At 63.2% G+C, this 22,478-nt stretch overlaps 1 protein-coding gene across 4 annotated transcripts in view; it reads left to right on the top strand.

Annotated features, from left to right (window-relative positions):
* The first annotated feature begins 2,647 nt into the window (after window positions 1-2,647).
* Window positions 2,648-22,478, top strand: part of SRRM3 (serine/arginine repetitive matrix 3) — a 28,185-nt gene continuing 8,354 nt past the window's right edge. For 3 of the 4 annotated variants that reach the window (XR_010825705.1, XM_066979629.1, XM_066979628.1), the window contains exons 1-11: window positions 2,680-2,798; window positions 10,803-11,057; window positions 13,553-13,654; window positions 18,417-18,551; window positions 18,794-18,874; window positions 19,292-19,321; window positions 19,659-19,727; window positions 20,087-20,122; window positions 20,355-20,405; window positions 20,528-20,632; window positions 20,927-21,098. Coding sequence is in view for 3 of the 4 variants with exons in the window: in XM_066979629.1 (XP_066835730.1) it covers window positions 10,834-11,057; window positions 13,553-13,654; window positions 18,417-18,551; window positions 18,794-18,874; window positions 19,292-19,321; window positions 19,659-19,727; window positions 20,087-20,122; window positions 20,355-20,405; window positions 20,528-20,632; window positions 20,927-21,098 (1,005 nt within the window). In the remaining variant the exon portion in view is untranslated. Of the gene's footprint in view, window positions 2,799-10,802; window positions 11,058-13,552; window positions 13,655-18,416; window positions 18,552-18,793; window positions 18,875-19,291; window positions 19,322-19,658; window positions 19,728-20,086; window positions 20,123-20,354; window positions 20,406-20,527; window positions 20,633-20,926; window positions 21,099-22,478 lie in introns of all 4 variants that reach the window. The other variant, XM_066979630.1, reaches the window with a different exon arrangement.

The raw sequence follows: 22,478 nt of genomic DNA, 5'->3' as shown, positions 1-22,478 counted from the left end.
TTTTTATTTTTTTTGGAACCGCAGTGTGAATCCTTGCAATTAGGCCTTGTTCTGCTGCCTGCCTCGTTTGATCTCCTTTAATTATTTATCGCGGATCTTTCCTTCCCCGAGCCTGGGTTTCTTTCAAGTGATGCTTTTCTCCTGCTCCCCCTCTGCCGCGGCTCGCTCCGGCTGGCTCTTTTCCTGCAATTAGCGTCCCCTCTCCCCACTCCTTTCCTCTCCCCCTTTTGTTCTCCGCGAGCTCTTTCCCTGCACCGCAGAGCCGAGCTCCCCCCCAGCTCCCTGCCCGCGGGTTTCTCTCCCTTTTTTCCCTTTTTTCCCTTTCTTCCCCTCACCCCCAGCCCCTGCCTTCCTCCGGCCCCCGAGGACGCTGCGGCAAACCCCAACGCGGCCCCGCCGCAAGCCCTGGGGTGCCAGGGGGCTGCTGCCCTCGCAGTGGGGTCTCCCCACGATGCTTTTGCTGCCGCTGCGCCGCGGGGAAGCCCGGCCACGTCTCCCCGTCCTCTTTGTTTCCCAGGCCCTGATGCATTATTCAGCGCTGCGGACGCTGCGGGTGCTGGAAAGAGAATGGCGGTGCGCGGGGCACGTGCTCGCCCCGGGGATGCTGGATTTTTTTCCCCTTTATGGCTGTTTGCCCCCTCTGCCATCAAAAAATGGAGGGTGCAGAGCAGGCAGGGGGCTTCTCCCATGGGGCAGCGTCTCCTCGCGCCCGGGTGGGGATGCAGAGGGGAGAAAGAGAGGAGCAGAGCGCCCTAAAAACAGCCTGGGGATGCTGTGGGGTCGTGCTCGGCCCCTTGTCCGGCCCCAAAGTGCCCTCTGCCACCCCAATGGGATGGGGACGGGGACGGGGATGGGGGCAGGGATGAGGATGGGGAGAAAGATGGGGGGCAGCTGAGCCCCAAAGCCTCCCACAGGCAGCAGCCATAAACACTTTGTAGGATGGATCCCCCGCTCACCGCCCCCATGGGGGCAGCTGGGTGCCTTCGTTAGCTCTCCACAAACGAGGAGCCAAAGCCGGGGGCATCTCCGTGGTGCCGCAGCCACGTGGTGTGGGGTGGTTTGGGGCTGGTTTGGGTAACCTGCCCCTTGCTGGGAGTGCAGTGGGTTGTTTTGGGGTGCTTGGGGGGTCCCATCCCTCACTGCAATTGTGCAGGGAGGTTTTGGGGGGGTTGGGGCAGCCTATCCCTTGCCATGACCGGATTTCGGGAAGGTTTGGGTAACTTGACCCACACCATGGGGGAGCAGCGTGGCCCTGAGCATCGCAGCACTTTGACCTGGCTTTTCTCTCATTTTGGCCCTTTTCGGGTTCAATGCAAAACTTTTTGGGTTCATCTCAAACCTTTTTGGGTTCATCTCAAACCTTTTTGGGTTCAACTCTCCTCCTTGGGCCCAATCCTGCCTGCTGTCACTCATGTTCGGGCTGAGCGGGACTGTACCGGTGGCACTGGGACATTACTGGGGGCACTGGGAGCTCCCCCTCCCAGACCCCACAGCTCCTGGCCCACGAGGAGAACAAGTGCTCGGCACGGTGCGGAAAGCAGAATTAATTACGGGCTCATTAGCGCTGGCGCCACGGCTTTGTCCCAGCAGGGACCTGCCGCATCCCGCCTCCAACCAGCCCTCGGCCGGTCCCTGTTGGGGTGCTGCGGGTGGTCCCGGTTGGTGCTGATGGATGGGGTGGGATGGGGTGGGGTGGGTGTCTGGGGGGGTATGGGGTGGGATATTGGGGTGTGGGAAGGGGGGGGATACAGGGCGGGGTGTGGGATGGGGTGCTGGGTGGGATATGGGGTTGGATGTAGGGTAGGGTGGGCTATGGAGTGGGTGGGATACAGGTTGGGATATGGAATGTGATACAGGGTGGGATGTGTGGGATATGGGGTGGGATATGGGGGGTGCGGGATACGGGATGTGAAGGTGGGATATAGGATGTGGGATGGGATGTGAGATGGGATACAGGGCGGGGTAGGATACGGGATGTGAAGGTAGGATATGGGATGTGAAGTGGGATGGGATATGGGATATGGGATGGGATATGGGATGAGATGGAATATGGGATGGGATACAGGGTGGGGTGGGGTATGGGATGTGAAGGCAGGACATGGAATGCGAAGATAGGATATGGGATGGGATGTGGGATGGGATACAGGGATGGGATGCGGGATATAGGAGGGGATGGGATACAGGGATGGGATATGGGATGGGATGTGGGATATAGGAGGGGATGGGATGTGGGATGGGATATGGGATGGGATGTGGGATACAGGAAGGGATGGGATGTGGGATGGGATAGTATATAGGATGGGATACAGGGTGTGATAGAGTGTGGGATGGCTCAGAGGCTGAGACGGGATATGGTGTGAGAAGTGATAAGGGATACAGGGTGGGAAGGGATTCGAGGCGGGATACGGGAGAGGCTTGGGTGGGACGTAGGACAGGATGGGGTCTGGGGTTTGGGATGGGAGCCGGGCTGAGATCTGGGGCGATGTGGGACAACATGGGACTATATGGGACGACACGGGACGACGTGGGTTGACATGGGATGATATGGGATGATGATATGGGACGATACGGGGCGGTAAGGGCTGTGTGGCACGGCGCAGGCCGCAGGCCGCCGGGGCCCGGCCGTGAGGCGATGGCCGCGAGGGGGCCGCGCTCCGCCCTCCGCCCGCCAGGGGCCGCTGCGGGGCGCTGGGGGCGCTCTGGGCGGGCGGCGCGGCGCGGAGCGGAGCTGTCCAGCGCTTCAGGAGGGGCCGGGAGGGGCCGCGCCGGGGCTGCGGGAACAGCGGCGGCGGGGCCGGGTGAGCGGGGCCGGGGGGAGCGGGGCCGGGGGGAGCGGGGCCGGGGGGAGCGGGGCCGGGGGGAGCGGGGCCGGGGGGAGCCGGGCCGGGGGGAGCGGGGCCGGGGGGAGCGGGGCCGGGGGGAGCCGGGCCGGGGGGAGCGGGGCCGGGGGGAGCGGGGCCGGGGGGAGCCGGGCCGGGGGGAGCGGGGCCGGGGGGAGCCGGGCCGGGGGGAGCGGGGCCGGGGGGAGCGGGGCCGCGGGGAGCGGGGCCGGGGGGAGCGGGGCCGGGGGGAGCGGGGCCGGGGGGAGCGGGGCCGGGGACCGGGGGAGTGGGGTCTGGGGGGGGGTCTGGGGGCGGTTTGAGGAGGGTTGGGGGGGGATTTGGGGGGGTTGGGGGGGATTTTGGGGGGTTTGGGGAGGGTGGGGGGGGTTAGTGGGGGCTTAAGGGAGGGCTTAGGGGGTTTTGGGGGGGTTTCAGGGGGTTTTGGGGGTTTGGGGGGGGTTGGGGGGCACACGGGGAGCAGGGGGTGTGGGGGGCAAGGGGGTGAGGGGAGACGCCATGGGGTGGGTTTGGGGGCTTTTGGGGGGGGGGGTAAAGGGAGAGGGGTGGTTGTGGGGGGTGTTACTTGGGGAGGGGTCAGAGGAGCGGGGTTTTGGGGGGCTTTGATGGGTTTTGGAGGGGTTTTGGGGGGGGTTGTAGGGTTTTGGGGGCTGCACGGGGAGCAGGGAGATGTGGGGAGACCCCTTGGGATGGGGTTGGTGGGGGGGTACCTAAAAGGACAGGGGTGTTTTTTGGGTATGGTGTTACCTGGGGGACAGTGGGGTTGGGGAAGGGGAATCAGATGGTTTTTGGGGTGTCAGGGCTCCTCGGGAGCACCCCATGTGCACAGCGTGGTGGGGATGGGCCGGGAAGGGCCCGACGGCCCCACGAGGCCCCGTAGGGGGGGCTGGGGGCTCCCCGTTGGCCCAGGGCTTGCGACGAGGGGAACGCACAAACTGCCCCAAAACCCGGCCCCAAAACGGGGCAGGTTCCAAAGACCCGCTGTGGGGTTTGGGGGTGGGAGAAGGGGCAAGGCTGGGCTGCCGGCGGGCTCTGTTACGGGGTCTGGGAGCCTCGGGGCCAGGCAGGGAGCGGGGCCGGGGTCCTTCGTCCCCTCGGTGGCAGCGGGGTGCCCGCCGCGGGGGTCTCGGGTCGTGGCCCCGGCTCGGGCGATGCCTCGCGTGGCTGCGCTGTGGCGGAGGGGTTGTGCTTGGGGGGCGGGGGGGGGGCACGGTGCCGTGGTCCCGGGGGGTGTTTGGGTTGGAGGAGAGCACCCCGTGGGGCTCTGCCACTGCAGGCCCTTCTCTGGGGGCTCCAGGTGGGGAGCAAGCCCCTCACTAGCCCCTCGCTAGCCTCTTGCTTGCCCCTTTCCCCTCACACAACCCACCCCTGTGTGTCCCCCCCGCATCCCACCTCCCGAGGGTCCCATCCTCAGCGTCCCGCTGCCCCGCGGCGGTGGCAGCCCCGCAGGGATGAAGGCGGCCCCGCTCCCTACGGCACAGAGGGGTTACCGGAGCCGGCGGGGGGGCTCCTGGAGCCAGAAGCCCTGTGGGTTTTAGGGCAGCGCTGCTGGGGCTGTGCCGAGTGGTGTCCCCCCCCCCCAGGTTTCCTGCCCCCTAGACGGGTTTTGTCCCCGCTTGGTTTTGTCCCTGCACCGAGGAGATGCGGCCTTGCCCCGATGAAGGGCTGCCCCCACGGCACGGCTCCCTGGGGTGCTGTGCCTGCTGGGCGCCCCGCGGGCATCCTCAGCCCCCCCCCCCCCGGGTTGTGCTGTGGGTGTGCGGTGCCCCCCAGCACCGTACGCCGCGGGAGGCGGTAGCTGGCCTGCGGCACGCTGCCTTTCCCCACTCCCGGCTCCTCTCCGTGGAGGAAATCCCCAAACCCCCAAGCCCCAGCCCCAATTTCCCTGCCCCGATTTCGGCGTGCGGGGCCCGGATCCCGCTGCGGGGCCGCGGGCGGGCGGATGGGGCTGGGGGGGCAGCGGGACCCCCGCTCCTCGGCGTCCCCAAAGCCCTTCGCCTTCCCTCCCGCGTCCCCAGCTCGCGTCTTCTCCCGGCCAGGTGGCCCGCGGCTTATATAACGTGCTCAGCCCCGGAATAGCTCCTCCCGTTACACAACGGGCACCGCGCCCGGGGGGGGCCCTGCTGCCCGCTCGCCCGGGACCCCCCCTGCACCCGGGGTCCTCCGTTACCGCCGGGGGAGGCGAGCCGGCAGGATCGGGACCGGTGCGACAGCCCCCTGCTGCTCTGGGTCTCAGTAGTTGCTGCTATTATTGTTATTTATTATTATTATTATTATCGTTGTGCCCCCCAGGATTGTCCGAGGGGGTGCTGCTGTAGGGGCAGACAGGGCGAGGTTGCCCCGGGGGCTGTCCCCAGCCTGGCGGTGGCCTTAGGGAGGGCTGCGGGGCCGCGGGCGTCAGGATCCGGCCCATGGCCCTGCTGGTGCTTCGCTCCTTCCCCCGAGCCCCCGCTGTTTAAGCACCCCCGCGGGGGTGAAGGGTTTGGGGGCAGCGAGCACCCGACCCCTGCCCATGATGCGGGGTGCTGGGGGCTCCTGGGGCAGGGGCTGGGTGAAATTTAGGGACTTCGGCGTCACCTGTGCCGTCCCGTGCTGTGCCGTGAATCCGGGGCTGCCAGAAGCCATGAATTTCGATGCCGCCTGCAGGACACGCTCCCCGCCGCCCTCCCTCAGACATTTTGGGGGGTCCCCCCCCCCCGACAGGCTGTGTTTTGGGGCTGGGAGCACACCCCAGCTCCTCGCCTCCCTTGGGGCTCCTGGCTCCCCTGCGGAGCATGGCCCCGCTCCTCGGAGGAGCCGCGGCATCGCCCGTCCCTCTCCACGCGCCATCGTCCCCCTGTGCCCACCTCCCCATGGGGTCCTGCCCCTCTCCGTGCCCCCCGGACCCCCCCGGTCCCTTTTTTTTGCCACGCCAGGAAGGAGCCCAGTTGCTTAGCAACTCTGTAGCTTCTCCACCAGCCTCCTCAGCTATTTAAAACACACAGCGACGCGCACACGCGTGCGTACGCACGAGCAGCAGCGAGCCCTCACCCGGCTCGCCGGCCCCCCGTTAGCCGTGACGGGGTGGTCCCAAATCCCCCGGGTCCGTCCTGGTGTCCCCCCTGGCTCTGGCCATGGAGCGGTTTTGCTGCGGGATGGCCCCACACGGTGCAGGGCAGCCTGTCCCCAGGTACTGTATTTTTTTGGGGTGCCCTTTGGGCACCCAGCGCCTTTCTGCTCCCCAGATTGTGGGGTCCCGCCGGCTCAGGGCAGAGCTGACGGGCTGAGCCTTTCCAAGCTGCTCTCGTCCTGGTTTGTTTTTTGTTTTTTTTTTCCCCTTCTTGGAGGTCTGACTCATGGGTTTTGGCACTGGTCGGCCCAATTAAAAGCAGCAACCCGAGACTTTTCCTCCTGCTGACTCCGGCCAGGTATTTAGGAGAGGCCGTCTGCGTTCCGGCTGTTTTCTGCCTTCGTGCAGCAAGGCGGCCGGGCGGAGGCCTCCTCCGGCCACCTTCAAATAATTAGCAGCCTGTAACGAGGCTGTAAGCGCTTAGGGGATGGGGTGACTGCTCCTGCTGTGTGCCGCGATGAGACCCGAAGGGCAGCATGGGCCCCAGCCGGGTGGCGGTCGGCATCGAAACTGTGGTTGGGCAGGGAAACTGAGGCACGGAGCAAGGCTGGCAGCGGGGGGCGGGTGGGATGGGATGGGATGGGATGGGGTGGGTGGAGGATGAGGATGAGGATCGGTATGGATGGAGGATGAAGATGAGGATGATGGAGCATGGAGCATGGAGGATGGGGATAGGATAGGGATGGGATGGCTGGAGGATGAGGATGGGGATGGAGGATGAAGGGTGGAGGATGGGGATGGGATGGGGATGGGATAGCTGGAGGTTGAGGATGAGGATGGGGATGGAGGATGGAGGTTGGAGGGTGGAGGATGGGGACGGGGATGGGACGGGGATGGGATGGGGTGGCTGGAAGATGATGATGGCGATGGAGGACGGAGGGTGGAGGATGGGGCTGGCCCACCTCTCCCCGTTCCCCGGAGCAGGTGGGCTCTTCTCCTTCCAAACTCTGTTGGCTCGGCGCGAGCTGCCAGCAGCAGATGAAAGCTTCATCCCCCCGCTTCCTGGTGCTGCCTCCCTCTTGTAAACAAGTTGGAGATTTTAAAGGGGAAAACCGCTGCTCTTTATCTAAAGGGCAGCCATGCCAGCCGCCGCGTCACGCCATCCCCTCGGGGGACCCCGCAGCAGCCGGAGCCTCCCACGAGGGGCTCTTGGCCTTCGGGGGGCTCAGCGCCGGCCTCTGGCCCTGGCCGGGGGCTGCTGCACGTCCTCGGGAGTCCCCGGCCCCGGCACGCGGGCGCTCGCCGCCGTCGCCCCGTCTGGTGCAGCTGGATGCGGCCAGAATTAATTGAGCGCCGGCCGGAGGCAGCTTTAATTAGCGCGGCGGCAAGGGGGAGGCCAGCCGGGCGGGGGGCACCGCTGCTGTGGTGCTTCCCTGCCCCCGGGAAGGGGGGTGCCGGGGGGCAGAGCCCGGTCCTGGGCACGAGCAGGGAGCTGGGTGGGGAAGGACTGGAGGAGGCAGCTGGGGAAAGTCACGTTTTTGGGCAGGAAAAGCTAAAGGCAAGAGTGGTTTGGTGGAAAAACGTTTTTGGGGATGGGGATGGGGATGGGGATGCAGCATCTCCAAGCAAACCTGAATCCAGGCAGCAGAAAGCACCTACGAGGTGAAAACCCGTTTTGATCTCCCTCTCCCCAGCCCCAATGGTGGCACTTGGAGTGCCAGCGGGGAGGATGGGGATCCCAAAACGTGAGTGCAAAGGGCTTGGCAAAAAGGGATGGGCTGGGTTCGCTCGGGAGTTCCCCCAGCAGCTGCCCCCGAAGCCCTGGCACGTCGATGCTGGGGACCTTGGGCGGCTGGGTGGCACGGGGGTGGTTTGGGGATGGGTGGCAGCGCTCGCCCCGAAACGCCTTCTGTCCCCCTCTGCAAGGCGGTCGGGGCTCTGGCTGCCAGCGCTTGATGATTTGTGGGTAATTACTGCAGATAATGAAATATTTAGCCATCGTGGTTAGTGCTGTGGATAGCGCTGAGCTGGGCGGGGAGCCGCTGGCCTTCGGGCAGGGCTGACGGGGACGGGAGCAAAGTTTGGGGATCGGGATGGAGGCTGGGGATGGGGATTGGGGATGAGGCTGGGGATGGGGATTGGGGACGAGGCAGGGGATGGGGTTGAGGATGGGTTTGGAGGCTAAGGATGAGGCTGGGTTGCTGCCTCCGCCCCAGGCCATCCCCCCTCTGTTGCGTGGCGCTGGCCGATGGCTGAAGGCTGGGGAGGTGACAGCCCCCCTCCTGCAGCGTGTCCCCAGGCTGTCCCTTGCAGACAGGGTGTCGCTGGGGGTCTCCTCTGGGGACAAGGGGGCACAGATCCAGCCCATCCCTTTGGGGGCCTGGGGCTCCTTCTGCCCCAGCACATTGTCCTGTTGGCACCAGGGGTGCAGGGTTTGCTCCATTTGCTTTTTTTTGTGTGTGTGTGTCCAGGGCTTTTGCTTGTGGCTCTGCTTTGCTATTTATAGCAGGGTGGTGTTTGTGGGTAGTTTTTTCTCTTCCTTTGTTTTCCTGCCTGTGCCTGTGCCGTCACCGAGGCAGGATTGCTGTTATTAGCTATCATGGGGAATATTACTCACGTCGGAGCACTTCCCCTCCCTGCCACCCCCAGCCCCTTGTCCTCAGCCGCCTGGGGAAGGCTTCGAGCCAGCCAGGAGGGAGCCGGCTGTGTGACACCGACCCGGGCACCCCACTGCTCCCCCAGCCCAGCTCCCACCGCCCCGAGCCCTGCCGGGTACCTGCGAGTGGCCATGACCCACCTGGGGACCGCCGGCTCCCATCCCCTCTCCCCCTGCCCCGCAGGGACCCTGCAGAGGGGACGGGGACACGGACAGGGACAGCGGACGTGGCTGCGGCGATCTTTGAGCAAATTGCTCACCGATCGACCCGGGGACGTTGCACAGAGGGAGGGCTCCGCTCCGGTTGCCTTCAGCTTCTTTTGCAAAGGGGAAAACGGGAGGCTCGAGGATGAAATTAATTCCCGCTGGGGGAAGCACACAGAGGCTGCTGCTGCTGCAGGAAGCATCCCCTCCTTCCCCCTCTCCATCCCCTGTGGACGAAGCCCCCCGGTGGGGGAACGTTTCCCTGTGGGAAGCTTCCCCATCCCCACATTTTTGCCCCGACGGGGCAGAGGTTTTGGGGAAGAGGAGCCCACAGCCGGGTTTTCTGCAGCATCTCTCACCCAGAGCCACGCGGGACCTGGGCAGCTCCTTGCTGCAGGGCATCGCAGGCCCCAAAATACGGGCACTAGCCTGCTTTCTGGAGCACCCGTCCGAGCCTCCCCAGGGCTTTTAAACCCAGAGGTGCCTCCTGCAGCTCGGAGGGTCCCTGTGCTGCTGGGGGGTCCCCGTGTGGCTGGGGACCGAGGGGACGCGGGGTGTGCAGAGCCCCCGCTGCGGAAACGCAGCCTGCTGGCTCCTATCGGCACGGTAATAACGGGGAAAAAAATAGAAGAAGAGACGCCGTGTAATTAAGCAGTCAGCTGCCATCCTCGCCGGGCAGGGCTGTCAGGAGATAAATGACGCGTGGGGCAGCCGGGGGCAGTGGGGAAGCCGGGATGTTCCCGGGGCCACCCGTGGCACGGCAGCTCTCCAGGCTGAGCCCCCGTTTTTGGGGTGCCGGGGGGACCCCTGCCTGCCGAAAATGACCCCATCGTGCCCGTCTCTTCTCCGCTGCTGCCCCAGGCAGGGCTCAGAGGCTCTGGAGGGGCGCAGACAGCAGAGGTTTGCCCTCGAGCCCTGCTGCCCCGGCTCCGTCTGACCCGACACGGCTGCGGGCGATCGTGTGTTGGCCAGGAGGTGACATTTCCATAGAAATCCCGCTGTAACCGTGCCGGTTTCTGTGGGTTTCAGCCCTGGGAATCAATGGGCTTTAATAATGCAGGAAGGTGCGCGGGGAGGACAGGGATGTCCGTCCCTGCTGCTGCTTTCACAGCCTTGCTGGAGAAATCAGAGCTCTCCGCCGGCTCTGCGTTGTGTCCCGAGCCACGGGCAGATAATTTTACCGCCGGTGGTGCTGGGTGACCCCACTGGGTGTGCAGCCAGCAGCCACGATGCTGGGATATGGCAGGGCAGGCGTGCTCGTTGGCGCGTTTTCACTCCTTCTCTCCCAGCCCTTCCCCTCCGCGTCCATCTCTCCCATCCCTGCTCGTGCCATCTCAGCCCCTGGCACGGCCCTGCTGAAGGGACCTGGCTCCCGTTCTCCCTGCCCTGCTTTTTTTTTTTTGGTGTGTGATGGCACCGACTCCCACGTGCCCAGGTTGGCTTCGCGCCACTGTCCCTGTCCCCCCCGATACAGGGTGTGCAGGCAACGCCTGTCCTCGGAAAAGCATCTCAGGCAGGGTGCCGCCGCTGGGAGCACCCCCGAGATTTGGCCGCTTACAAAAGGACGCATCTCCTCGTCCAAAACCAGCACGGGGGGGGGGGACTGTGCATGGGGTGGGGTGCTCTGCCTGTGCCTTTGATCGTTCTCCTTTGGGTAGGACTTTGCGGGAGAAGCGTTTGTGGGAATTCGAGGTGCAGCAGGGGGCTCGTGCGCTCAGGGGCGCACCGGAGCCGCTGGGATCGGGACTGTCATGACCTGCACAGACGCCCGGTGGGGCGGTTTGCGCCTTTCTGGCTGATTTGGGACATTTGGGATGTAAGCATGGTTGCATCTCCCCTTCCCCAAGGCTTGGGGACATCAGCCAAAGCCCCGGCGCGGCGCCGTCCCCTCCAAGGGGTTGTTTCTGGAGCCTCACAGCCCGCGCCAGTGCCAGTGAGCGTTAACCCAGCACCATCCCCAGTGCCGGTGCGTGGGGCTCTCAGGTTTTGGGTCACGGCACAAGGGAGCGAAGCCGGCACAAGGAACTGACCTGTGGCTCTTCCTCCCCTCCAGGTGCTGCGTGCCTCCGGGCCACCACACCAGCATGGCTCTCTACAACAACGGGGCCAACGCGCCCTCGCCGCAGGAAGCCTCCAACGGCTTCGCGCAGCCCGGCGCCTCGGGGACGTGGCACAAGGCCGAGGAGGAGGTGAGGCTGGCGGAGCCCAGCCTGGTGAAGAAGGCTCACCGCGAGATCCTGGACCACGAGCGCAAGCGGCGGGTGGAGCTCAAGTGCATGGAGCTGCAGGAGATGATGGAAGAGCAAGGGTGAGTGGTGGGCACTCGGGGCTGGGCTGGGATATCCTGTGGTTGGGGATCCCCGTTGGATACCCCGCTGGCACCTCCTCCTGCCCCTTTTTCTCTCTAAACAACCCTGAAGCAGCAAACGTCCCCATTTGGAAGGAAATTTGTCTTTGAGTGGATTGGGCTGGTCTCTGCAGCGCCTCACGGGGCTTTTTTGGGGTGAAAAAGGGCCAGTCTCTGCCTCGCGGGTTGGGGAAATGAAGCAGAGCTGTGGCTGAGCCCCAGGTGAGGCCGGTCCAGTGCTTCGGTTTGTCCCTGCCTCCCCTTTTGCCCTCCAGTTTTGGGGCTAAAGCCCGACTGATGGAGCAAATTCTTCAGCGCACTCAGGGAGACGGAGACTGGCATCAGCTGCGGAGAGGGAAAATGGATTGAGGGAAGGCTTCGCCAAGGCTTTCATTAAGAGCGCAGCCATGACCTAGAATTAAATTGTCTCACACAGACTGGAATAATGATTACGCCTAATTTGTCGTTATGGAAATAAATAAGGCTGACCTGGCGCCTTGGGGAGCCCGGGTCCTCCTTTCGGGTTCCCGTGCCCTACGAGGAGCCTTACTATGAGTAGTAGTAGTAGTGCAGCGGGTAATAGCACTGTGGTGATGGGTATTGTTGTTATTGCTGTAATTGTCTTTGCTGTTATTAAGGCTATTAATAACAGTGGGGACGGGGATCCACCGAAATGATAATATAATTACAGCAATAATCTTGGCCGACTTGGTTAATCCCCCTCTGCACAGGGGCTCTCCCGGGGGCTGCAGGAGAAACTCCCCAGGGGTTTCTGCCTATCTGTGGCCCCTGCGCCTCGGGGGATTTGTCTCCAAGGGCAGGGACCCTGTGGGGTTAGGTGTTGTGATAGCAGGGGAGGTTTTCTGGGGATTTAAGAGCTCCCTGGTTCCCTTCAGCGTGGATGGATCCTGCCTGCTCTGGGTCTGCCCGCTCCAGGCTGCCTGCGGGGTTACTTGCAGGCTGGTGGCTGGATTTCTTCTCTGGAAAAGAAGTGTCAGCAATTTCTGGTTCCTTCCCCACCCTGTTCTCTGTGTTAACGGCAAAAAATCCCTCTGACAGGGTTAAGAGCAGCCGCTCTGCAGCCAGCCTCAGGCTCCCCTTGCTGCAGGGCTGGGGGGAGCCTTGGGGCAGGAAGACCTTTGCGGGCAGGGTGGAAGCAGAGTTTGGGGACCCGCCAGCCCCCATCCCTCTGCATGGCACAGCTAGATCCAGCCCTGGGGTGCTGCTGTCCTCCTGCCTGTGGCTCTGATGACAAATCCAGCCCTTGAGCTGTCTGCAGGCTGCTGGAAACGCCTCGTGGAGAGCTCTGAGAGCGTGGTGGGGCTGCTGGAGCAAGCGGGGAGAAAGGCAAGTCCCCAGAAAGAAAAGGAGAATAAAATGGCCCCTTGGTGGCCATAAACTTGGCCACGGTCGCCTGTGCACCGCCTCCAGCTTGACTTCATGTCCCCACTCCCATAGCACTGCCCACATTAATACCCCACTGCAGCAAATCTTTGCCTGCTCCCTGCTCGCCAGTGGCCCTGGGTGAGGTGCAGAGCAGCACTTTGGGGTCCTGCCCTGTTTTTGGGCAGCCCTGGCGTGGTGCAAGGTATAGGGAAGCAGCCAGGGCTGCCTGGTTCACCGCCCTCCTCCTGCTCGGCAGCCCTTGCCGGCTGGAGCATTAATGAGCCCGTTTCAGTGCAAATGAGCTCGTTAATATTAATTCCCATCTCATTCTGGTGGTGGAGGAGCTCTGCACCCCCCGCACCCGCCTGCAGGACGCAGCCCAGGTGCCATCCTGTGCCTCCCCCTCCTGGTGACGGTGCCGAGAGCACGGCGAGTTGCTCCACGCGGGCATTTTCTGCACAGCACCGCTGGGTTTCGGTCGCGGGGATGCGCCGGTGCCCTTGTGCCGATGCGGGATGCGTCACAGGACTGCCCGGCGCGGGCTGTCACCGGTCCCTCCAGCGTCTCAGGGACAGCTGGAGCGCCGTGCTTTGCCGCGGCTGTTTGCAGATGCCAGGGACAAAGTGATTAGTGTCTCTCGTTAATAACCCTGCAGTGGCCTGAGTCAGCGTTCGGCGGTAGTGCAGAGCTGGCTCGGCTGCTGGGCCGCGGCGCAGCACGGGGACGAGCGAGGGGATGGAGGAGAACCCTGGCCTCGCTGGCTGCAGGGACAGCCTCGTGGTCATCCTCCTCCTTCACCTTCCTCGTGGCCCCTTCGTCTGCTGAGAGCTGCTGGGGAAGGGGAAATGGGGCTGAGGAGGGCGGTGGCAGGGCACCAAGTGGAGGGACCTGCTGTCCTCCACCCCCCAATGGCCATCACAATGCCACCTCTCCTTCCCAGCCCCTCTGGCCACACGCCAGACCTGGAGGTACAGAGGTCATCAGCAGGTCCCAGCCCTTGGGGGATGTGCAGCCCCCGGAGGGCCCGCGCTGCGGCCACACCAGCCCTGACCACATCTCTGCCCATCCAGGTACTTGGAAGAGGAGATCCGGCAGAAAGTGGGGACCTTTCGGCAAATGCTGATGGAGAAGGAAGGCGTGCTCACCAGGGAAGACCAGCACGGGCGCCAAATGTAAGTGAGGCAGCTCCAAGTCGGTCCATCTGTGTGTCCTACTTGTCTGTCACACGTTGTGCTGCTTGTCTGGGAGACACAGCCCAGGTGGCCACCAAGGATGGATGGACGGATGGATTGATATAGAGGGGGATATAGAGAGAGAGATGGTTGGAAGGGTGGATGGATGGATGGAGGGATGGATGGATGGATGGATGGATGAACAAACAGATAGTTGATTTGTTAGATGGGTAGATGGTTGGTTAGGTGATTAGATGGTTGGCTGGTTAGATGTTGGTTGGTTGGTTAGAAGGTTAGATGGTTGGTTGGTTAGATGTTTGATTGGTTAGGTGGTTCGTTGGCTGATTGGTTAGATGGTTGATTGAGATGGTTAGATGGTTAGATGTTTGATTGGCTAGGTCGTTGGCTGATTGGTTAGATGGTTGATTGGTTAGATGATTAGATGGTTGATTGGTTGGTTAGATGTTTGATTGGTTAGGTTTCGTTGGCTGATTGGTTAGATGTTGATTGGTTAGATGATTAGATGATTGGTTAGATGGTTGGTTAGTTAGATGGTTGGTTGGTTAGATGGTTAGATGATTGGTTAGAGATGGTTAGATGGTTGGATGGTTAGATGGTTAGGTGATTGGTTGGTTGCTTTGTTGCTTGGCTGGTTGGTAGGAGGCAGGTTTAGCCTCTCTGAGGCAGGTTACTACCTCCAGAGGGGTTTTCCTGCCCTGGTCTTTGGGCAGCCTCCGCATGCTGTACAGGCCAGCATCGCAATGCCCATCACAGAAGATGAAACCAGAGCTCAGGGTGCTCAGCTCACCCATCAGCTGGTGGCAGAGACCAAGCCGCAGGTTTGGGGTGCACCACGGGGTGAGGACGGGTCCAGCCACTTGTTCCCTGCCTCTGCCTGGCCACGACTGTCACCAATGTCACTGGAGCAGAGCAGGCACCAGCTTGGTCCTGGGGAGAAAGATGAGATGTTGAGGCCATGCCTCACTTCTGCCTGCTCCTGCTGGTTTGGTTGCCTTTCCTGCTCTCTCCGGGGCTGAAATCACAGCTCCTGCTTCCATCCGGGCAAGGACATCGATTTCGAGTCCTTGCTGTTAACTCCATAATGCAGAATAATCCTCCTGCCCAGGTGCAAATCTGGGGTAACTCACCTTGGGGATGGTCTGGGAGGCTGGCTGCTGTCCTGTAACCCCAGTAACATTAGTGTTAGCAGTACTAATCCTTAATAATAGCAACAATAAATGATGTAAGAGGCCCAGGCAGGGCTTGAGCCTGCTTTTCACCAGCACAGACCCAGAGCCATCCCTAGAGCGGAGCCGCACCTCTGTCAGACTGCTGTGAAACCCAGGAGCCCCGTGGAGGAAGCTCCCCCAAGCAGCTCTGCCCCGTGCCGCTGCCTCCTCATCGCTCCTCGTGCTCCTTCTGCCCCAGGATGGGGCCTGGGGCTGAGGTTTGTCGCGCAAAGCAGCCCTGCTGCTGCTGGGGACGTGCCACCCGCTCCTCCCGCCCTGCACGGGATCGTCCCCAGCCTCACGAGGGTCTGTGCTGGCTTGACGATGATTTATCTGTGCGCTGCTTAATGGCCCAGGCAGCGTGGCTGGCCCGGCGCGCACCATCCATCAGCCTGGAAACCAGGTCACTTGGGACAGGAATAGATGCTGCAGGTTCACTGAATATTAATGCTTCATTAGGGTCAGGAAATCAGGGCGAGGGGGAGGCGGGGAAGCCGTGGCGGCGGGGGCAGCCTTCCTCTGCCAGCAGCCTCCCGGTGGGGCCAGGGCTGGGCTGAGCCCGTCCCGGTCGGGGTGTGCAGCCCCATCCCCGTCCCGCAGCAGCGACGTGCATCTGGGGTCCTCCTCCAGGCAGGGATCGGTGGAATAAACAAGGTATGGGATAAACCAAGGCACCTGGGTCACCCAGGTGTCCGAGCATCCAGGTGGCATGTTAACAAGTGGCCTTTGCCCGTGGGACCTGAGTCATCTTCAGGGCATCTTCTGGGCAGGCTGGGAGAGGCTGCCCAGCTCGTTAGGCCTGGTGCTGTAACGAGCACAGAGGTGCGTTACGGGTACCCCGGCGGCCGTAGCTGTCACCTTTCCCCACTGGCAGGCTTGCTCTCCAATCTGAAGGGTAATCGTTAGATTAGCCCCAGGGCTATAAATAATAGTGCTGAGCTGGAGGGAGCAGTCTCAAAGCACAGGGTTGCTTGGAGGAGCGCGGAGGTGCTTGGGGGAAGCTGGGAGGAGATCCCAAAGGAGGTGGTTCCCCATGAGATGGGGACCCGGCCTGCAGAGGTCCCTGCCAAAGGATGTCCTGGATGCAAAACCTCTGCACTTGTTGAGGTTGAGGGAGGGAGATGCGGCAATGCTTCAAATAAACACGCCCAGCCTTTGCAATGGCTGGAGGCTGGGAGAGCCCCCAGCACAGGCACCTCGTGTGCTGGTCCTGTTCCAGCACCTCCCCGGAGGTCTACAAATCAGTCACTGGGCTGGCTGGGCTGCGAGCCCGAACCAGCTGCTCTCGTTTCAAAGCACAGGCGAAAAGCTCGGCATCGTCTGCAGAAGTCCCCAGGGGAAACTGAGGCACCGAGCAGAGCCGTGACCACCTGAGCCCCGGCTTGCTCTCTGCACCCTTTCAGCTCCCGTCTGTGCGTGCATAGCCCCGCCACACAGCCCTCTGCTGGCTGAGGGACTGCTCGATGACCAGGTTAGTGGGCCTGAAACAGAATGCAGGCGTGTGTCAGGAGGGGAGGTGTAAATGGGGCACCACGGGCTGGTCGTGGACCGCAGAGCACAGCTGACAGCAGGAACACGTGGCCCAGCACTGCGACGCGGTGCCATCTCAGCTGCCCACCGAGCAGAGAGTGCAGCAAGGAATTATCTCGGTTTGCTCAGCTCTCTTTTTCCTTTCCCCTTTCCGTGGTTTGGTTGTTGTTCGAAAGGCATTTTCGTGGAAAGGGTGGGTCAGAAGCCAAGGGCTGCGCTTCTCCAGCAGCTTCCCCTGCTGCCGGCCCCCTGGCTAAGACATCTGGAAGAAGCCAGGGTGGGACATCAGCTAAAAATCCTGGTTCCTGAGGCCACATCTCCTCCGGGGAGTGAGAGCCTGGGCTTGTTTGATGTCGGCACCCCCCAGACACGGCACCACCCAGCAGGGTTTCCTCCGGAGCACCTGGAGGCTCCTCAATGGCCACATCCCTCCCAGGATGAGGTGTCCCACATCTGAGCCATGTCCCCCAGCAGATGTGGGGGTGCTGGTGTGCACGCGAAGGAGAACTGGGATTTCTCCACGCCTCACCCTGCCCCATTAATCCCAGAATGGCTGAGGCTGGAAGGGACCTCTGAAGATACCCAGTCCAACCCCCCTGCCAGCATCACCTAGAGCCCATATTTCCGCTTGCGTGGCTGTCCCCGTGCCGTTGTTCCCCAGCTCTGGGGCTCCAGGTGCTGCCGTTACCACGGTGGATGGAGGAGTGTCCCCAGTGCCTTCATTTCCCTGGGGATCCTGCCCTCGCCCAGCACCCGTGGCCAGGCAGCTGGGCACCACAGGACATGTCCCGGAGCACCCACAGCCTCTGGAACCCGAGGACATCCCAGAGGAGGACATCCAACCCACGTGTCCTTCTGCTGCCAAGGAGCTTGAACACCACCTGAACTCTGGCAGAAAGGGAAAAATGAAAAAAGGGGGGAAAATAACATCTGGCACCATGGATCCTGCACCCAGCAGTGCTTCTGGCTGTGCTGGTGGCGCCGAGACGCCCCGAGCCCAGTGCCACCAGCGCTGGAGGCAGCTCGTCCGATGGGTGGCCATCCCCAGCGGTGACATTGCTAGGAAACATTTCATCAGGGCTCTTTGACGTGCTTTCCCTGCTCCACCTCCTTCTCACAGCTGCTGTCACCAAGCCCCCAGACCCCCGCAACATTTGGGGCTCAGGAGCTCAGCCGCTGCCCCACGTCCTCACCAAGGCGTCCCCAGCCCGCCTGAGGGGGACGGATACTCTGCCCCGGGGGGGTGGAGGTTGCTCCTGGGGCTGATGGCAGAGCAGGAGCGGGGCGAGATGGGGAGCTGGGGGCAGCAGGGAGAGGCTGGCCAAGGGCTCCCGGGTCCCTCCTGCTCGCCGGGTCCAGCCCGCAGCCCCGGTAGTCAATGGCAACCTCCCGTCCGTTTCCATGGCAGCGGGAAAATTAATGTTGACGAAGCTGCTCGGGAGGGAGAGGAGACCCTGGTGGCTTCAGGCCTGATGGCCCCCCCTTCCTCGCCTCGGCTGGCCCGGGGGGACGTCACCCATCACCTCCCGTGCCAAGCCTGCGGCAGGCTGGGCACCGGTCCCAAAGCCCGGATCATCCCGGGAGCTCCTGCCGCCGGCCGGATAATCCCCGAATCACCGGCTCCTCTCACCCTAATCCGTCCCCTGCCACCCACCTGGGCTGACCCCGCTCAGCCCCGCGGTGCAGCACGGGGCTCCGAGTGATGCCGAGGACAGGGAGGCGGTGGCACGGCCCTGGGGATGTCCCTGTGCCAGCCCAGCGGTGACGTGCTGCAGGGATGGGGCCCTGATAAGAGCTCTGCCACGCGGTGCTGACACCAGGGTGTCACACCCAGAGCTGCCAAGCATCGAGCGACGTGACCAAGGTCACCTGGGGAGGCGGCGCTGGAGCTGGCTGTCCCCAAACCCATGTGCCACCAGGCATCTGTGCCCCCATCCCCTTTCCCAGCCCTGATTCAGCTCCACCAGCCCCCCAAATTCATCCCGCGATTCCTCCTTTGCCAGAGTGATAGAGAACCACCACGGGCTGGACGGGGAGGACTACGCGGCGCAGTACCCCGAGTACGGCGAGGGCTGCCTGCTGCAGTGCGACTGCTCGGCCGAGTGCTACCGCGACGACAGCAGCCACCGCGAGTACAGGTCTGGCCACGGCGGGCAGCGGGTTTTGGGGACAGGGGGATGGCTGTCCCCGCGTGGTGACCCCCAATGCACCCCAAATGCATGCACGGTGTCCTCATACTTGGCGCAGCCACACCGTGCTCAGGACACCTAGGCCACGTTGTGATGGCCACGGTGATGGTGGCCAGGGCACGGTGACAGTGGCCAGGGCACGGTGGGTGGTTTTCCGTTCTCACCCCAACGCTGCCTGCTTTTTCCCGCAGGCTGAAAAGACGGTCCAGCAGCTCCACCTCGCCGCCGCCCAAGAAGAAAAAGAAAAAGAAATCGGGTCACCGTCGGAGCCGGTGAGTCCACGGTTGTCCCCGCGCTGTCCCCTAGACCTGGAGGGCTCGACCCTGCAGCTCTGCTGGGTCGCTCCGAGCAGGTCCCCTCCCTGCTCACCCTGTCCCAACAAGCTGGGGGACGTTGAAGGCCTTCAGGGGGATTATTTAATGACTTGGGTAATTAACCCAGCACTTGCTGCGCTCTCGGGTTGTGGCTGGGGGCTGCAGGGTGCTGGTGCATCCACAGCCGGCTCCATCAGCACCCCAGCCTCCCTGGGAGGGCAGGGCACAGCCCTGCACAGCACCAGGCAGGATTTGGCTGCTGGGAGGGGGCCGGCTCCGTCCACCCCCCCGGTACCCACCCCAGTTTACATGTCCTTGAGCAGTGGGAGGATGCTGTCCTTAACGTCCCTTTCTTCTCTGCCTTCCCCGCGGCAGCAAAAAGAGGAAACCCGGCTCGGAGCGCAGGTGAGTGTCCCGCTCCCAAATCCCAGTGGGAATTGGCTGCTCCAGCCCCGTCTCCTGCTGGAGGCCACGGAGCCCACGAGGTGGCAATGGGACACAGCAGGATCCGGCCGCCCTGGCACCGGGGTTAACCTGAGCCCTTCTGCTGGACTCTCCTTTCTGTCCCCCGCTGCAAAAGCCCCCTGGAAATAAATTCCATGCAATATTCACGTGTCCCGGGGGTTGTCCGGGGACGTGGGGTGCCAGTGGGTGGTGGGTCACAAGGATGGGACGTGGGGTTCCTGCTGCACCCCAGCTCCTTGCTCCCACCCTAAAGGCACCCACTTCCCCCCCCCCTCAGCTGCGACAGCTCCTCACCGATCCGCAAGGAGAAGAAAAAGAAGACTGGAAAGAAACACAGACGCGACAGGTAGGATGGATACATCTCCTCCAGGCACTGTGCTCCCGGGGCTGGGGACAGCGGGGCTGCTTGGTGGCCGCAGGGAGGGCTGGAGACCATGGGGAAGCCCCCGGGGCTCTCGGACTGGGGTGGGTTGGCAGCATGGGCAGGGCAGGGTGCTGGATGGCCTTTCAAGGGGGCAGGCAGTTCTCTGAAACACGGGCTGTCACCTCCTGGTGGCCGGGCTGCCCCCTCCAGCGACCCAACCTGGTGGTTGCTGCCTCCTCCCAGCCCCCTGCCCCTGTCCCCATCCCTGCCGTCCCCTGGGGCTGCCCAGCCTTCGCCCCCCGCCATGGCTCAACGTGTCTCTGCCTCCTCTCCGTCCCCAGGTCTGAGTCGGGGTCCCGGAAGAAGAGAAGACACAGGTGAGAGCGAAGGCAGCCGAGAGCCATCCCACCGCCACCTGCACTTGGTGCCAGCGTCCCCCTCGCCCCACGGCCAGGCTCCGCTGGTTGTCCCCACCCTTGGAGGGGGCACGGGGCCACCCCATGCTCTGGGTGCGCGTTGGCCAGGGCTCAGCAGGGTGACCCATTGCACCGGGCATCATCGCTGCCCCTCTCCCATCTCTGCCTTTTCACCTCTCTGCCCTTCCCGCAGGTCCCGCAGCCCCAAAAACAAGCGGAAAGAGAAAAACAAAGAGCGCAAGAGGTGAGGCACCGCGGGCAGGCGGCTGGCAGGGTGCTGCCGTGCGGGGCCAGCCCCCCCAAACCTCGTAGCTGCCCGGCACGGGGGCTCAGCCTGCCCGTCGGCCCCGGCCGTCCTCCCCGCAGGTCCCGCAGCGAGTCGCCGGCCTGGCGGTCGCACCGGCGCAGCAGCTGCAGCTCGCACAGCGCTTCGCTCTCCTCCGACTACAGCAACTCCAAATCCCCCGGCAGGTAGGAGCACCCCCGGCAGGGTTGTCCCCAGGGTGGGGACCCTTGGGGGTGGACGGGAGGGGAGCGGGGCGGTGCTGCAGCACAAGGGATGCTTGGTGGGGCGGGAAACTCGGCACCAGGGTTTCAAACCAGATGGGAAAATGTGAACTGGGAAAAACCCCAGAAGCAATTTCTGGCCCCGTTTCTTGCTTCGGCAAAGCCTGTGCTGCAGCCCAAGCTTGGGTGCCACCGCCGTGCCGGGCTGGGGACGGGGGGACACGTCGGCCACCACCCTGACCGTGCCATGCCCCGCAGGCTAAGCCCCAAGCACCGCGAGGACGGCCCCAAGGGCAGCAGCGCCCGCTCCAGCCGCAGCCCGTCCTCCTCCTCGCCGCGCCGCTCGGCCTCGCCGCACCAGAACGGGCACAAGGGCAGCGCCCAGAACGGCCGCCACAGCCACGGCGCCGCGCTCGAGGAGCCACCGGATGTACGTAGGCTTTTCTTGCACCACGGTTCGCTGCCCTCTCCTCTTCCTCCTCTTCCTCCTCCCTCCGCAGGACCCCCTCACCCCGGCTCTCCTCTCCCCTCTTTCCCCACTCACCCGGCCGCCATCTGGGGGGCACTAGTGGCGTCGGGGACGGACAGATGGATGGGGACACCGGGTGCTGCCTGTCCCCCTCCCCGGCCGTTCTCTGGCCGCGCAATGTCCCCCCCACCCTGGGGGGTGCTGGCCCCTCTCTGCGGGGCAGGACCCCCAGCAGGTCCCCCCACGCGGCCGCTCTGTGGATGTCACACCCCCAGGTGTCCCCAATGGCTCGTAGGGCCACCACTGGGCTCAGTGCTGCCCTGGGAGTGGATTGAGCCCAGATGGCTGAGAAATGGGTAAAAATGGAAAAATGATTTCCCTGCCACTGCCAGCCCATCCCAGCACAAAGGTGCCGGTGCCAGCGGGACCCCAGCACCAGTCTGGGCACTGGTTTAAGGCCAGGAGAGGGCTCGGAGGGGGGGGCTGGGGCTGGGTGCTCAGATTTTAGGCACTCAGGGTCCCCGCGGCGGGTGACTCAGGGCTGACTGTCCCCAGCCCTGCCAACTGCCCCGGCAAAACCCCACTGCGCCGCGGGCACTTGTCCCCTTGCTTCCGCTGCCCCAGCGGGACAAGGGGGCCAGCCCCAGTTTAACCAGTACCGGAGGGGCTGGGAGACCACCGGGGGGACCGGGCTGGGTGCCACGCGGGTCCCCCACGCTGTCCCCATCCCCTCCAGCACCCAGCGCCCAGCACCCAGCCGCTTCGCAGGCGGCGGCGGAGCCCACGTCTCGGGCACCTCTCCGGTTTCTTCTTTGCTGTGGTTTCGGCTCAGCTCTTTGGGGGTGCGGGTGCCGAGGAGCCCCCACCCCGGGCACCCAGCATCGCCCAGGCCGCACGAGCTGCCTTGGCTCCCCGGCTCTAGCGGGACTTTTCTCCGACAACTTCTCTCTCTTTCTCTCTCTCTTTCTCTCTGTTTTTTTTTGGTTGTTTGTTTGTTTTGTTGTTGTTTTTTTTTCTTTTTAATCCCATCTGTGTTTTTCTTTAGCCTCCCATTTGAAAAAAACCCAAACGGTAATATACAATTCCATTTCTTGCTCAGCAGAAGCAGGGAAGAGGGGGAGGGAAGGGCAATGAAACATGCTTTTTTTCCCCCCTTGTTTTAGTTTCCTTTATCATGATTTCTTTTCTTTTCCTTCGTGATGTACAGAAATGCAAACGATATATATCTCTTATTTTTTTCCCCCTGTCGTCGTCGTGTTGTTCTAGAATTTTTTGCTTTTGTGTGTGTTAATGTGGAGAAGAAAAACAAAAAACAAAAAAGGAGATGTGTTTTCTAAATAT

Source organism: Anser cygnoides, chromosome 18 (assembly GCF_040182565.1).
Source record: "Anser cygnoides isolate HZ-2024a breed goose chromosome 18, Taihu_goose_T2T_genome, whole genome shotgun sequence".
In the NCBI taxonomy this organism is placed as follows: Eukaryota; Metazoa; Chordata; class Aves; order Anseriformes; family Anatidae; genus Anser; species Anser cygnoides.
The sequence above is the reverse complement of the archived record's forward strand: the minus strand, read 5'-3'. Positions and strand labels throughout refer to the sequence as shown.